Raw genomic sequence first — 15,306 nt, forward strand, 5'->3', positions numbered from 1 at the left:
AAGAAAAAGAAAAAAAGAACACCTAACATACAACACCACGATATTCTAAATATAGAAGCAGGACAACTAAAAGAAGAATATAAATAAAATCTAAACAAGTAATGGGTATTTTGAAACCCATTCATGTTTGTATTTTGAAACCCCAAATCCCCAAATCCACAAACAATTACAAAGGAAGGAATTTTCAACTCAAAGAAAAAAGAGAAAATTGAGCAAATAAATAGAAAGAAAATAAAAAAGAAAGAGGGTTTCAAAAAGAGGGTGGAGCTTGAAGCTTGAAATGTTTGTTTCTTGATTTTTTTTAATGGGTCTGAGACATCCTTACCCGATCATGGAGTGCAGTGAAGACCAAAAATATTCTGTGATGAAGAACAAAAAAAAAAAAAAAAAAAAAAAAGAAGAAAAAAGAACTAAATGGAGTGCAGCGAAGAACAGAGAAAGAAGAGAGACAAAAAGAAAGAAAAGTAGAGAAAAAAAAAAAAAAAGGTGTGACTGGTGGGAGAGAGAAGGAAAGTGACTTGACAAGACTAGTGGGTCCCAATCATATGTGTTTATTTACCAAAATGCCATAGAAACTTAGTTTTGATAACTTGAAAACTCCTAAAATATGTTTTCAGTTTCCATAACTCATCATTCAAAAATCAGAGAATTGAGTGATGGAAACAAATCCAAACAAACCCTTCAGCCATGGAACCCACTAGTTTTGAGTTATAGGTGATGGAAACAGAGTTATGAATAATGAAAAACAACAAATTCAAACAGGCTCTAAGTCTCTATAATTGGGTTACACAACAAATGGAGGTTTGGACTTACAACATTTTGTTACTTTTTCATCGTTGCAAATTGCAATTACAGTTTCTATTAACAGATGGCTTAAATTTATTTATTCCTTTAATAGATATATGTAGGTCTGGATTCCCAACAGTTTCTTTTTTCCCACTTTTGTGATACTAATGTTTGTTCTAACAAAGTTCCTAAATAGTTTTATCAATGTATATATAACCAAAACTTCATAATGAAAACCCAAACGATCGAATCAACCAAAGCTATCATGGATTCCCAAGCTTTTGCTCACCCACCTCCTTCTCCTTCTCTTATATCAAACGTCACTACGATTAGTCTTGTACTTACAGCCTCATTCGCCATTGTAGTTTTCTGCTTCTTATGTACAATTATCATTGCCCTCATTCACACCACAGTTGGCATGTTATTTTCCTGTCTTCTATTCGATATGCATGACCGCCATATTGATCTTGAAGCCGGACAAAGAAGACACCAGACACGGATACTTTCTGCAATATCACAGCAAACTCCGTTCAGAAATAATATAGCATTCTTCCAAGCTCTTTTGGTGGAGGTATGGGATGGAGTTAACATTGATGAAGAAGGAACAGAAGAGCAACAACGACAAGTAGCCTTGGAATCACTACCGCCACCCATAAGTCACAGAAACTTAGATGTTTCATCAAGTCCCCATGAATGTGTCATTTGCTTGGAGGATTTCGTAGATGGCGATTCATGTCGAGTTTTTTCGGTTTGCAAACACATGTTCCATTTGAATTGTGTGGACAACTGGTTGAGGAAAAACCTTACTTGCCCAATTTGTCGAAAATATGTAATGGATGTATGAGCACAAATTTCTAGGAACATCAATACAACATATAAACTTTGTCTCAAATTTATAAACTTGTAAGAAGGAAAAAGAATAAATAAATTATAAACCATTTTTCTTTTTCTTAAAAAAAAAAAAAAAAAAAAAAAAAAAAAAACAGACATCAACATCGGTAAATTTTATTTTATGGACGTATTTTAGTTTCTAATCCTCTTTAATTAAGATTAGCTTATGGACACGCGAAATGATTGTAGAGTTTATCTATATATACCATCAAAAATGAAATTTTCGTCCTTTCATTTCATCTTTTCAATAATCAAAACTAACGTTATGAAAATAAAATAAAATAAAATAAAAAATCACCTATCTACTATGGAAAAAAAAATATAACTAATTAAGGTTAAAATAGTAAACTAAATTTTTAAAAAAATGTCCACATAATAATTATTTCATATGCGAAAAATCCTGATAGAATTGCAATTTGCAACTTATAAAAACTTTCCCCACTTCTAAAATGGTAGGTCCAACTGTCAGTTCATATATTTTTCATACATTTTATCTCCTCCCTTTAAATTACGCAGTCATCTTTACATAATCTTTAATTACGTTTAATTTCAACTTCATGTAATTAAGTTTCTCAAAAAAAAAAAAAATCATTTAATTAAATTTGGGGAATATATATATATATAGAAAAAAAAAAAAAAAAAAAAAAAAAAAAAAAAAACTTACCGATGCTTACACTCTATTTCGGAAGCTCTCACAATGGACGTGAAGCTCTATGTATTTTCAGCTTCAGCTCTCCCTCACTCTCTCTCTGGGAAGCTCCCTAGCTCACTCCCTTATTTTCGGACTCTCTTACTTAGAACATTCCCACCAGTGTATGCAAAAAAAAACGGAGCGTGCTTGTTTGAGAGGCAAATTCAGTGAGAAGGAAAAGGATTTAAACAAAAGAAAAAAAAAAAAAAAAAAAAAAAAAAAAAAAAAAAAAAAAGGAAAAGAAAGAATGCATAAGCTGTACAACTGCAACATCATCTAAAAGTAGCTGATACAGTAACAATGTTTAAAATTTTCTACAAGAATGGACCGGATGTAAGCACTCCTTTGGTTGTTTATTACGAAACATCTTAATTTTGTCTTTTGCATTTTTAAAGAAACAGATGAGTAATGCTATAAATGAATTAAGCCATTCATAAACCGTTTTACCTTTTCATCATTTATATCTGTTTATTTATAAACAAACCAATTTTGAGTTTAGTTTTAGGCTTGATTAATAAAAATAACCCAAGCCCAAGTAAAAAAAAAAAAATTGTTTATGAACAAGCTTGTGAATATTAATATTGTAGGTGCATTTTTTGATTCAAGGAAACTCATGTACTCCTTGGCAATTTTTGCTTGTCCCACATTGAAAAGATATCTTTCCTCTTTCTACCTTATAAAAGATGAACCAATGGAGTAAGAGTACCATTAGTTTCGTTTGAAGCAAAAAATACACCTACAAGACTCATTGTATATGCGCTACATGTATGCTCAAAGGCTTTTTTATTTTTATTTTTTTATTTTTTAAGTCATATTTTACATTCATTCCAATTTGAAGGTACTGTTTGGATCACCTCCAGCACGTCCATGTCTGGCATTTTTGGCCTTTTTTTTTTATAGCTCCTCTTGCATTGTTCATGTGACATGAACAATGCATAAAGGCAAATGACCAGTATTTTCTCAAGTGAATAGCAACTTGAAAATTAATTTTTTATTGTTTTTAGTTTTTAGTTTTCAGCAAAATAAGTGGTATCCAAACGCCCTTAAAGTTTATGTATTTTTCCAATGAAATTTTCGTAATTGCTAATATCCAAAATAGCCAAGAGTGTGATGAAGCTTAGCACAAAAGAATGAACACACCGACCCACGCATGAAAAAATGATTTTAGAAACTATTTCAGTGTTCATTTTGTTGTGCTAAGTCTTATCACACTTCAAGTTATTTTGGTTATTAGCACGTATGTAAATCTCATTGGATAAATACATTAACCATGAATTGGGATGAATAAAAAGTTATGACATTAAAAAAAAAAAAAAAAAAAGCACATGAGCACTCACATAGCGTCCGATGAAGCTAGTATATCATAATTATCATATATATTTGGGAAAAATACCCACACCCACTGAACTTTGAAGTAGTGGCCAAAACATTTCTTGAATCTTTTTATTGGTCAATTTACTCCATAAACTTTACATACCTGCCAAACCCAGTTCTTTGTTTCTTACCATCTTAAGCTTTTCTTGGTTCAAAAAGCCTAACTCAGACCAAGTTCTTTTTTTTTTTTTTTTGAGAATAACTCAGACCAAGTTCTTGGTTTCTTAAAAGTCTTGAGTTTTTCTTATTGAAAAAATATACCCAATTCTTTTTCTTTTTAAGAAAAAGGTCACACTTAAGTGAATAAGTTTCAATATTGTAACAGCTTCTTGCTTCTTGAAAAACCATACCCAGACCAAGTTCTTGCTTCTTGAGGCTTTGGGAAGCCCTTCAATATTCTAACAGCTTCTATCTCAATAAAAATAAAAATAAATAAAATAAAATAAATAGCTTCATTCTGGTTTAAAATAGCATAAAGCAACTGTTAAATATACTTGAATTATTTTGTTAGTTTTTCTGCGAATTTATATGTGTATATAGGCCCACCAATTTTAACATATCTATGGGGTAGGTATTCTCAATATAAATTGGAACCACTCGGTTTCTGGAGACCTTGCTTTTCTTTGGGTCTGAGTTTTTTTTTTTTTTAAAAACCTCACGTGAGAGACACATGACCTTCCATTAATTTTTTAACAGTAGACTAACTGAGGTAATTATTTGGAAGCTATGTAAAGTTTATGAAATAAATTGGTCAATAAAAAGGTTCAAGGGGTATTTTGGCGACTACCTCAGAGTTTAGGGGTTATGTGGGCATTTTTCTCCTATATATTTTTTGCTAAACTTCCCTACAAGCAATGAGAGTAGAAAATTCATATGCCACTAATCAATAGAGCATACGCATAAAAAATAAAATAAAATAAAATAAAAACTTTATATTTGCTCACTCCATACACAATTTTTATAAATTTACGTGCATTTTTTATATTTTTATTGATATGAAAATTTAAAACATGAAATAGGTGATATGTATGAACAATGTAAACTAAAGAGTTTGAGAATCAATGCTTTTAAATTTTACACATCTTTAGGCATATACTTTAACGACCCTCTAGCAATGTAATTGTTAGTCCATTGTTTGAAGTTGAACATCCTTCTTGCTTCCTTGGTGAAGAATCCACTCTTGGTACGTCCATTTCATCGAGAAAAGCAGGCTCTTTAGGCTGAGGTAGAGCAGTGTCACTGCTCAACACCTAAACCACAGTACACATGGTAGGTCTATGTTCTGGACTTTTCTGCACACATAACAGACCCGCATGAATTGATCGTGGCATTTCAATTGGATTGAACGATTCCTTAAATGATCTATCAATCAGTTCCAATGGTATGTCCTCCTTAAATAATCTCCACGTTTAAAAGGATTTAGATCATTTGTAAAAGTTTAGGGACAAAAGAGCATATATTTAAACCTAGAAGGTGCCACAACGGGAACAAACTCACTCAACCAAAGAATGAAAAATGAAGAAACCATAGCTGTATTGCTAGACATCACTTACAAGCCCAAGAAGGTTAAGCTTGTGGTCTGGATGATAGAGAATCCCCTATTCCTCTTCCACACACATATTTTATATATATTTATATAATTTATACTTAAAACATGTCTTTAACATGATTTAGTTTACAAACATTTGTTGTGCTGAATTAGCGGAAACTATGATACTAAATAATTGAACTAAACGCGTGATGGACCACATAAATTTTTTTATTGTTTACACAAGAAATACGATATCGAAAGCTTAGTGTGGCTCCCACATATGACACAATTACAAGACTCAAATAATACCACAAGGCAAAGCTTCGAACAATTCCAATATGCTAGCTTTTACAAGACACACACCAACTCTCTAGACACCTAGGCACTAACACTTAGACACAATAGCTCTTGACTTTACTTTCTCTACTTCACACTCTACACGCTTGGCTTATGACACACACTTCACAAGTCACGCGGCATGGGCATCATCACATCTTTTTATACTAGATTTATGTCGGTTAAGAAACTGGCTTTGAAGCTTCCAGCATCTTTTTCTAATTGCCAGTAAAATAATGCCTTTCACCGACCTTCTAGACATCTTGGAAATTTTTTATTGAAAATTAAATTATGCAGTAAACTCTAGAGAATTCCAGATGGAAGGAGAATAAGAGAGAAACACTAGAAATTTCTAAAGACAAGAGAGATGTGTTGATTTCTAACAATGTTAGGTTTTTGTACATAAGAAAATAATTTCATTAAGTCAATTTTTATATAATTCAAGACATATATTTTCGTTCTTTGAGTCATGTGTAGTTATTCTTTAAATTATATTACTCATAGTTAATACTTAAAGGATAAATTATATATTTGGTCATTAACATTTATACTATATTTCAATTTAATTTCTAACGTTTTAAAACGTTAAGGACCAAATATGTAGTTTACTTATACTTCAAAAGAAAAGTCAAAATTAAGGTTTTAAAACATATTAAAGATTATATATATTATACTTTAATAATCATTATAGAAAACATAAAATGCAACACTAAATCAAAACTCTCTCTCTCCCTCTCATTTTTCTTTTTACTTTTATGTTTTATAGATGAAAATGTAAAACATGTCCCAAGCTTTTAAAGATAAAAAGTGTTAAAATTATGTGGTTAAATGATTAAATTTACCATATTTCAATAATTTAAACTAAATTTAGTTCCAGAAATGAAAAAGAAATTTTATTAAAGAAATTTATGTTCATATTTTTGGAAATTTGTTTCAAACAATTATTAAAAAGGTGAATGAATTATATATGGGAAAATAATAAATACAAAAAAGAAAATGAAAAGAAAAGAGATATTAGTAGTTTAAACTTTAAATGAATGTTTATGAATTTTTTTTAAATGAAAAAAATGAAGGGTCCATTAATTGCTACTATGGGGGGTAAAAGACCAGGAAGCCCATGTCAATATCTACATTGGGCCAAGGGCCCAGTCCAAGGAAGAACCCCTCCTCGGCTATGGGAAGAACCCTCCTCAGCCATGGATGTAGCCGAGGACAAAGGGAGCAGCCTACTACTGGGAGTGACACTCCGGGTCATTCCATGGAATATGGTAAGTACTAAGATAGAAAAGGACAACGGGAAGAATGGAAATATCTAAGGGAAAGCTGACATTATTGCATTCAGTATCTTGTACCTGACATAGCCATACCTCTCTGCCTTTACAACCACTCCCAACAACTTTGGGGATGGGTGGATGGGACAAGTAGCAGCGCTATAAATCTAAAAATCTATAGGAGGGAAAGGGGATATAAATAGGATGGAATGGGAGGCAACGGGGGGACTAAAAAAAAATACCCCTACCACTCAATGTGAACTGGAGAAGGCTCCTCGGATTGTGCCGAGGACCAATCTTCCTTGATAAACTCAGTTCATCTTAGCTTGATCGTGAAAAACACCATATTAACTGTTATACGTGCACTAAATCTTGGCTCTTTGACCCACTCTCTACAAATTTATTGTACAGGGCTCACAGGTCCAAGATCCCATATATTTTGAGTTTAGGCTGAAAAATGAGACCTTACAATTGGTACCGTCTGTGGGGAGAGCTTGTGTGTTAGCGAATGCAACGGTTAATCATGGTGGGATCAAGCTCCTATCAGCAAGAGTTCCTCGAGAAGACCATTTTGGCGATGGTGCAAGCTGCACGAAAGCTTCCCCATTATTTCCAAGAACACACCGTCGTTGTCATAACTCAGCTTCCGCTTAGGTCTACACTACGAAGTACTGATTATGCGGGAAGGATTGCTAAATGGAGCGCAGTTCTAGGGGCTTCTGACGTCAAGCATATGCCCCGTGCACTTGTCAAGGGGCTAATTCTCGCGGGTCTAGTAGTCCGGTTCGCTGAATTCCCTTCGGAGAAAGAAGCTGAGGGCCAAACTAGAATCTTGTGAAGCGATTAAACAGAACCTTAGTTATGACGGGTCCTCGGACCTTCTGTTTTGGGGAAATTAACACGCACCAGAATCTTGTGAAGTGGTTAAACAGAACCTTAGCTATGTCAGCTCCTCGGACCTCCTGCTTTGGGGAAATTAACACGCACCAGAATCTTATGAAGCGGTTAAACAGAACCTTAGTTATATCGGGTCCTCGGACCTCCTACATTGGGGAAATTAACACGCACCATAATCTTGTGAAGCGGTTAAACAGAACCTTAGCTATGTTGGGTCCTCGGACCTCCTGCTTTGGGGAAATTAACACGGACCAAAATCTTGTGAAGCGGTTAAATAGAACCTTAACTATGACGGGTCCTCAGACTTCCTGCTTTTGGGAAATTAACACGCACCAGAATCTTGTGAAGCGGTTAAAAAGAACCTTAGCTATGACGAGTCCTCAAACCTCCTACTTTGGGGAAATTAACACGCACCAGAATCTTGTGAAGCGGTTAAACAGAACCTTAGCTATGTCAGCTCCTCGGACCTCCTGCTTTGGGGAAATTAACACGCACCAGAATCTTGTGAAGCGGTTAAACAGAACCTTAGTTATGTCAGGTCCTCGAACCTCCTGCATTGGGGAAATTAACACGCACCAGAATCTTGTGAAGCGGTTAAACAGAACCTTAGCTATGTTGGGTCCTCGGACCTCCTGCTTTGGGGAAATTAACACGGACCAGAATCTTGTGAAGCGGTTAAATAGAACCTTAACTATGATGGGTCCTCAGACCTCCTGCTTTGGGGAAATTAACACGCACCAGAATCTTGTGAAGCGGTTAAAAAGAACCTTAGCTATGACGGGTCCTCGAACCTCCTACTTTGGGGAAATTAACACGCACCAGAATCTTGTGAAGCGGTTAAACAGAACTTTAGCTATGACGGGTCCTCGGACCTCCTGCTTTGGGGAAATTAACACGCACCAGAATCTTGTGAAGCGGTTAAACAGAATCTTAGCTATGTCGGGTCCTCAGACCTCCTACTTTGGGGAAATTGACGCACACTGATAACTTTCTAAATGACTAAGTACTAGACAGAACCAAAGTCTTGCATGGTCCTCGGACTCAAACCTATAGGGAAACTAGTTACTTCAGAGAAGAACTTAAGTACTAGACAAAACCAAGGTCTTACATGGTCCTCGGACTTAAACCTATGGGGAAACTAGTTACTTCAAAGAAAAACCTAAGTACTAGATAGAACTAAGGTCTTGCATGGTCCTCGGACTCAAACCTATGGGGAAACTAGTTACTTCAGAGAAGAACCTAAGTACTAGATAGAACCAAGGTCTTACATGGTCCTCGGACTCAAACCTATGGGGAAACTAGTTACTTCAAAGAAGAACCTAAGTACTAGATAGAACCAAGATCTTGCATGGTCCTCGGACTCAAACCTACGGGGAAACTAGTTACTTTAGAGAAGAATCTAAGTACTAGACAGAACCAAGGTCTTGCATGGTCCTCGGACTCAAACCTACGGGGAAACTAGTTATTTCAGAGAAGAACCTAAGTACTAGACAGAACCAAGGTCTTGCATGGTCCTCGGACTCAAACCTTTAGGGAAACTAGTTACTTCAAAGAAGAACCTAAGTACTAGACAGAACCAAGATCTTGCATGGTCCTCGGACTCAAACCTATAGGGAAACTAGTTACTTCAGAGAAGAATCTAAGTATTAGACAGAACTAAGGTCTTGCATGGTCCTCGGACTCAAACCTATGGGGAAACTAGTTATTTCAAAGAAGAACCTAAGTACTAGACAGAACCAATATCTTGCATGGTCCTCAGACTCAAACCTATGAGGAAACTAGTTACTTCAAAGAAGAATCTAAGTACTAGACAGAACCAAGATCTTGCATGGTCCTCGGACCTCCTGCTTTGTAGATGCTAACACACACTGACAACTTTCTAAGTGTTTAAACTAAATTCAATCATGTCTCAGTCCTCGGACCAAACACTTAAGGGAAGCTAACGCTATAAACATCATTGTAAATGTTGAAAAGAACCTTAGTACCTGGTGACCCTCTCAGACTGTTCATTTTAAATTACACGTCCTTTGGCAGTTGCGCTATTCGCAATGTAAAGCACGCGGTTATTTTCCTAATTAGTCCTATATAGTTAACTTATTTAAAGTTAGCGGTGGTGCGCCCGTCAGTTTTGATAAATTCAGGGTGACAACTCTTTACCATCAACGACATCAATTCTAAGTACTATTCGAAAAAAAAGATACCAACACACCCATTCATAAAACAGTTATTGCAGAAAATGAAAGGTATGCAAAATGAAATAAAGTCACCTTTTTATTAGATAAAGAAGAAGTACAGTGTACATAAAAGGGCTTAAACAAGCCTGTTTCAAAGGCTAACTATAAAAAGCAGTCCATGGGAACAATAAATCCACAATCTTGTTCTAGCAGCAATCGAGCAAGTATGGACGGTACCGACTATGGGAGAGAAGAAGAAGCAGAGATGCCAGATCCACAATCTTGCTCCAGCAGCAATCAACCAAGTATGGATGGTACCGGCGATGGGAGAGAAGAAGAAGCAGAGACACCAAATCCACAATCTTGCTCTAGCAGCAATCGAGCAAGTATTGCTCTAGTAGAAATCGAGCAAGTATGGATGGTACCGGCGATGAGAAGTCCAAATCCGCACACGCGTGACACACGGTGCCGGATGAAATCCAAATTTTGTCGCACCAAAAATCTTATGCGACCTACGCCTGCTTCGGATTTTGGCTGAAGGAAGAACGACTTCTTTTTTGTCCGGTCGAAGGGGAGAAATATCTTTGGCCTCTGCTTCCCTTGCCTTAACTATGTCATTCTAAATCTTGGTGGCACCCAGGGCTTCTGAGAAGGGCTTGGTCCCTTCACCCTCGCCTTTATCCTTGACCATTTCATTCCCTAAATCTCAATCACCACCTTGGTAGGGCCCTTAGGAATATTTGAAGAGTTAAGAGCTTGAAACTCCCGCTGGACTCAAGGATCTGCGAATGAAGAAGAACGATCCCCCTCCCATGCGCCTTATATAGGAGGCAAACCTGGTGGCAATCAATTTTCCCAAATCTCCAAGAAAGAATTACAAGCGAGATAAACCTCGCTCAATTTCCAAAGCAGCCTTCAGCCGTTGGATTTACGTCATCTTGTAAAAAGACCTTAATAAAAGCGCGCCTCGTGTATCGAAACGGCAGGAACGCGACTTGGATAAACTAAAAGAATGTCTCACAACTAGGCATAGTGCAAAACGGGTGCGAGAGGACAATCATCGTATCGAGATCCTCCTTTCCTCCTATAGGGAAGAAAAGAAGAATCTCGAGAGGCTATTGTGGGGGGTAAAAGACCAGGAAGCCCATGTCAATATTTATATTGGGCTAAGGGCCCAGTCCAAGGAAGAACCCCTCCTCGGCCATAGGAAGAACCCTCCTCGGCCATGGATGTAGCCGAGGATAAAGGGAGCAACCTACTACTGGGAGTGACACTCCGGGTCATTCCATGGAATAAGGTAAGTACTAAGACAGAAAAGGACAACAAGAGGAATGGAAATATCTAAGGGAAAGCTGTCATTATTGCATTCAGTGCCCCGTATCTAACATAGTCATGTCTCTCTGCCTTTACAACCACTCCCAACAACTTTGGGGATGGGCGGATGGGACAAGTAGCAGCGCTATAAATCTATGGGAGGGAAAGGGGATATAAATAGGATGGAATGGGAGGCAACGGGGGGACTAAAAAAAAAACCCCTACCACTCAACGCGAACTAGAGAAGGCTCATCGGATTGTGCCGAGGACCAATCTTCCTTGATAAACTCAGTTCATCTCAGCTTGATCGTGAAAAATACCATATTAACTGTTACACGTGCACTAAAGCCTGGCTCTTCGACCCACTCTCTACAAATTTATTGTACAGGGCTCACAGGTCCAAGATCCCATACATTTTGGGCTTGGGCTGAAAAACAAGACCTTAGAGCTACTATTCACCTATAATTTTAAATTTTTATCAAATTTGAAAAGCAAGCTAGGTCCTCCCTTTGAATCTTTTCTTACACCCTTCCGGCAAAAAATTATTTTTAATTAAGAAAAAAAAAAAGGAAGAAGAAGAGTTTCTAACTAAATACCTTGTAAAGTGGTCCAAAGCCTCCTTGTCCAAGCACATTTTTAATTGAAAAGTTATCTGTGGCATAATTTATTGTAGTAAAATCAAATAATGGTAGCTCTAAATCTCCATTCTCTTGTCCATTGGTGAAGGATTGTTTTGGAGTGTGCAAGATCTTTCCTGCAAAGAATTGGTCACATTTGAACTATCCATACATATTTACAGGAATATATATTGAAGTATTTCGTTTCGTTAGAGGGGTGAAAAAATGAAATGATAGAAAATGATGGGAAGATGGAAAAATGGGAGGATAGAAAATATTTTAATTTCTCTCATTTTTGTTTGATTGGGAGTGAAAAAGTGAAGGGATAAAAAAATGAATTTTTATAAATTTACTCATATACCCTTGTTAAAAAATGATGATTAATTAAAATAAAAAAAGTGACGAATAACCAAAAAAAAAAAAAAACAATCATCCAATTTATTAAAAAATAAAAATCATGTCCCCAAAAAAAACATGTCTAGTTAAATAAAAAAAAAAAAAAAGATGAAGAAGAAGAAGAAAAACAAAACAATTATCACACCCACACAACCCAAAAAAAAAAAAAAAAAGGTATTGGACGAATTGCTCGTGTGCGAGTGCACATGGGCATTTTTGTCAATCAAGATATTGAATCCCTACTTAGTTTTCTCTTCATTTTGGGGAGACAACATCTTGGACCAATTCTTTTACCCTCCCTTTCTCCAACCAAACATCCACCAAAAATGTTTTTTCTCCTTTTTTTTTTTTTTTTTTTTTCTTCATACTCCCTGAAATCCACCCAACCAAACATACCCTTAACCGGAAAATTATTGTGTACTCCCGGAGTACCATAAATGCATATTCCCTCATCTCACATGAATGGTGGGTCCCACTAATTAAATTCATGGTGGGACCTACCATTCATGTGAGAGGAGGGAGTATGCATTTATGGTACTCCGAGAGTACGTAATAATTTTCCCCCGTAACCTACCATGGAAATATTTATTAGCTGGATTCTACCAATCAATGTTACCGAAGTGGTACTCTAAAAGGAAAATGAAAAATTAATACAAATTTTACAAAATATTTTTTTACAAATTGATGTCGATAATTATTGTGATTATTGGTAGATTTAAAAAACACAATAAATAAATATCAAAAATTACTTTTTCATAATTAGTGATACATTAATTTGTAAAATTTATGGTGTAAAATTGTAGTATCTATAGCATATCTCAAAATCCATGTTGTTGTGATTCTTCATATCTTTTTTTTTTTTTTTAAATTCTTTTTTTGGTTTATTTTTTTATTTTTTTTATATTCAATCAAATTTGAAACAAGTGTTTATAAGATATTTGTTATATATTTATAGCTTTATTTACCACTTAAAATATAAACAAACTTATCGAACACACTAGATGCTTAACATATATAATAATTATTTGACCCAAAAATAACAAAAAAATGCATCAATGAAGCATTAGTTGGGAAACTATCATTCTAATTAATCTCTATGAAAACTAGATTTTCTTCTCAACTTATATCTCATTTGATTTTGCACTCTTTGATGATATCCCAAAAATCACCAAGATACTGCAAAATAAGAAAACTTGCAATAAATTGAAGAAGACAAATTTGAATACTCAAGGAAAAAAAAAAAAAAAAAAAAACCTAAATATTAAACATATTTTTCAAAAAGTACATTGTTGGAATTAGGTTGATAAAACCTAAAACTCATTAGATAACATTTATTATTCATGTCAAATAAATATTTTCTTTTAGGTTTAACAATAAATTATCTTTAGCCACATACCTTAAATATAATTGTATTAGAACCACTTAAGAATTCTTATGTATTATTTTCACAAAAGTTGTGAATTTTGAGTGCGGTTTTTATAAAATTTGTATAATTTGTTTGTAATATTATTATTTTCAATTGTATTAAAACCACTTAAGAATTTTCTTTTATCACATGCCTTAAATATAATTGTATCAGAACTGCTTAAGAATTTTCATGTATAATTTTCACAAAAGTGATGAATTTGAGTAGGTTTTTTTAAAATTTGTATAATCTATTAGTAATCTTATTTTTCTTTAATGGTATTAGAACCACTTAAGAATTTTCATGCATAATTTTCACAAAAGAAATGAGTTTGAGTGGAGCTTTTATAAATTTGTGCATTATATCTGTAGTGTGTCTTTGTATTAGAACTCACTCTCTCTCTCTTGTGTGTGTGTTTCTAAAAAAATGGTAATTGTCCCATATTGTTGAATAGAGAGTATTATGTATAGTATAACTTGCTCCACTCACTCTTAAAGTTACAATAGCTTTAAATGGAGTTTGTAGTATTTTTTTGAGTATTAGAACTCGATTTCCTCTCCTGTGTGTGTATGTGTTTGTTTCTAAAAAAAAATGTTACATTTTACAAGATCCTACAATTCTTTCAAAAAACTATTTCCTTTTTAATGTTCTTTCAAAGGCTATGTTTTTTAAGGGGCTAATTAATTTATCTCACATCCAATTTCATATCATGCTTGGTTATCAACTTATGATTGGATTACAACACTAACATAAGAGACTACCAAGGGTCCAATGGTACTTGCCGAAAAATTAAATTTACGTATACCAATCAAAAGGAAATACTTAAGTATATTGTGGATTTGTACGTGTATTTGGGTGTCTCTAGAGTTTTCCAGTAAAGAACCACATCTATATGAGAGTTTTAGCCAATCCTCCGACTGATTGGTGCAACCATGCTAGGCATGGAAAAGAAATAGAAAGACTAATTGGTGAAAGACATGGTAAAAACAACAAAAGCATCATATAAATCATTGCCAACATGCCGTAGGAAAAGAAATTTGAATTTGAAATATGGACCAGAATCGATCTGTGATGGCTGTCGTAAGATCAGTCATGCTTTGTTTTACTATAATTTTTCACTGATCAAATCTTATTTTTTGTATTTAAAGATGAGTTACCTTCTCGATTCAGCTTCTTCACATAATCATCAAGCACAGGCAGAGGAGAGCGATTCCAAAAGATAAGGTAGAGATAACTATTATCCTCACTCGTTTCTTCAATTTCGGTTTTAAATAAACTGTTGCATGCACAGATTCAATGTAAATAGGAGAAAGATTAGGTAATGTTGTGATGATGTACCTTTCTCCATATTCATCTGGCCAATCTGATTGCTAAAGAGGACAATGTCGGCGTTGTTGAAGCTCTTGGTGATGAGCTCTTCAGTTGTGTAATCGTGGCACTGCAAGGTTGGAAGATAAATGGAATGGAAAAATTAAAAACAAAACTAAAAGATACATGTAGACCATAAAAAATTCACCTTAAGTTAAATACCCTGCCTTTGGTTTTTTCAGAAACGGCAGCAATTGAAAGGATTTGAACATTTGGAGGAAGGAAGAGCTGTGACAATAGAAGAGGGAGAGCCTT

The 15,306-nt window shown here is 34.9% G+C and overlaps 2 protein-coding genes across 2 annotated transcripts; one reads left to right on the forward strand and one right to left on the reverse strand.

Annotated features, from left to right (window-relative positions):
- The first annotated feature begins 1,051 nt into the window (after positions 1 to 1,051).
- Positions 1,052 to 1,630, forward strand: LOC115956595 (putative RING-H2 finger protein ATL19). Its single transcript, XM_031074923.1, has one exon. The coding sequence runs from the start codon at positions 1,052 to 1,054 to the stop codon at positions 1,628 to 1,630; it is 579 nt and encodes a 192-aa protein (XP_030930783.1).
- Positions 1,631 to 4,765: 3,135 nt separating this feature from the next.
- Positions 4,766 to 15,306, reverse strand: LOC115954760 (putative serine/threonine-protein kinase receptor). Its single transcript, XM_031072692.1, has 4 exons — positions 15,219 to 15,306; positions 15,022 to 15,121; positions 11,862 to 12,019; positions 4,766 to 5,034 (listed from the first exon to the last, which is right to left on the reverse strand). The coding sequence occupies exons 1-4, from the start codon at positions 15,261 to 15,263 to the stop codon at positions 4,993 to 4,995; spliced, it is 345 nt and encodes a 114-aa protein (XP_030928552.1). The 5' UTR covers positions 15,264 to 15,306; the 3' UTR covers positions 4,766 to 4,992.

The sequence above is a fragment of the Quercus lobata genome, chromosome 8 (assembly GCF_001633185.2).
Source record: "Quercus lobata isolate SW786 chromosome 8, ValleyOak3.0 Primary Assembly, whole genome shotgun sequence".
In the NCBI taxonomy this organism is placed as follows: domain Eukaryota; kingdom Viridiplantae; phylum Streptophyta; class Magnoliopsida; order Fagales; family Fagaceae; genus Quercus; species Quercus lobata.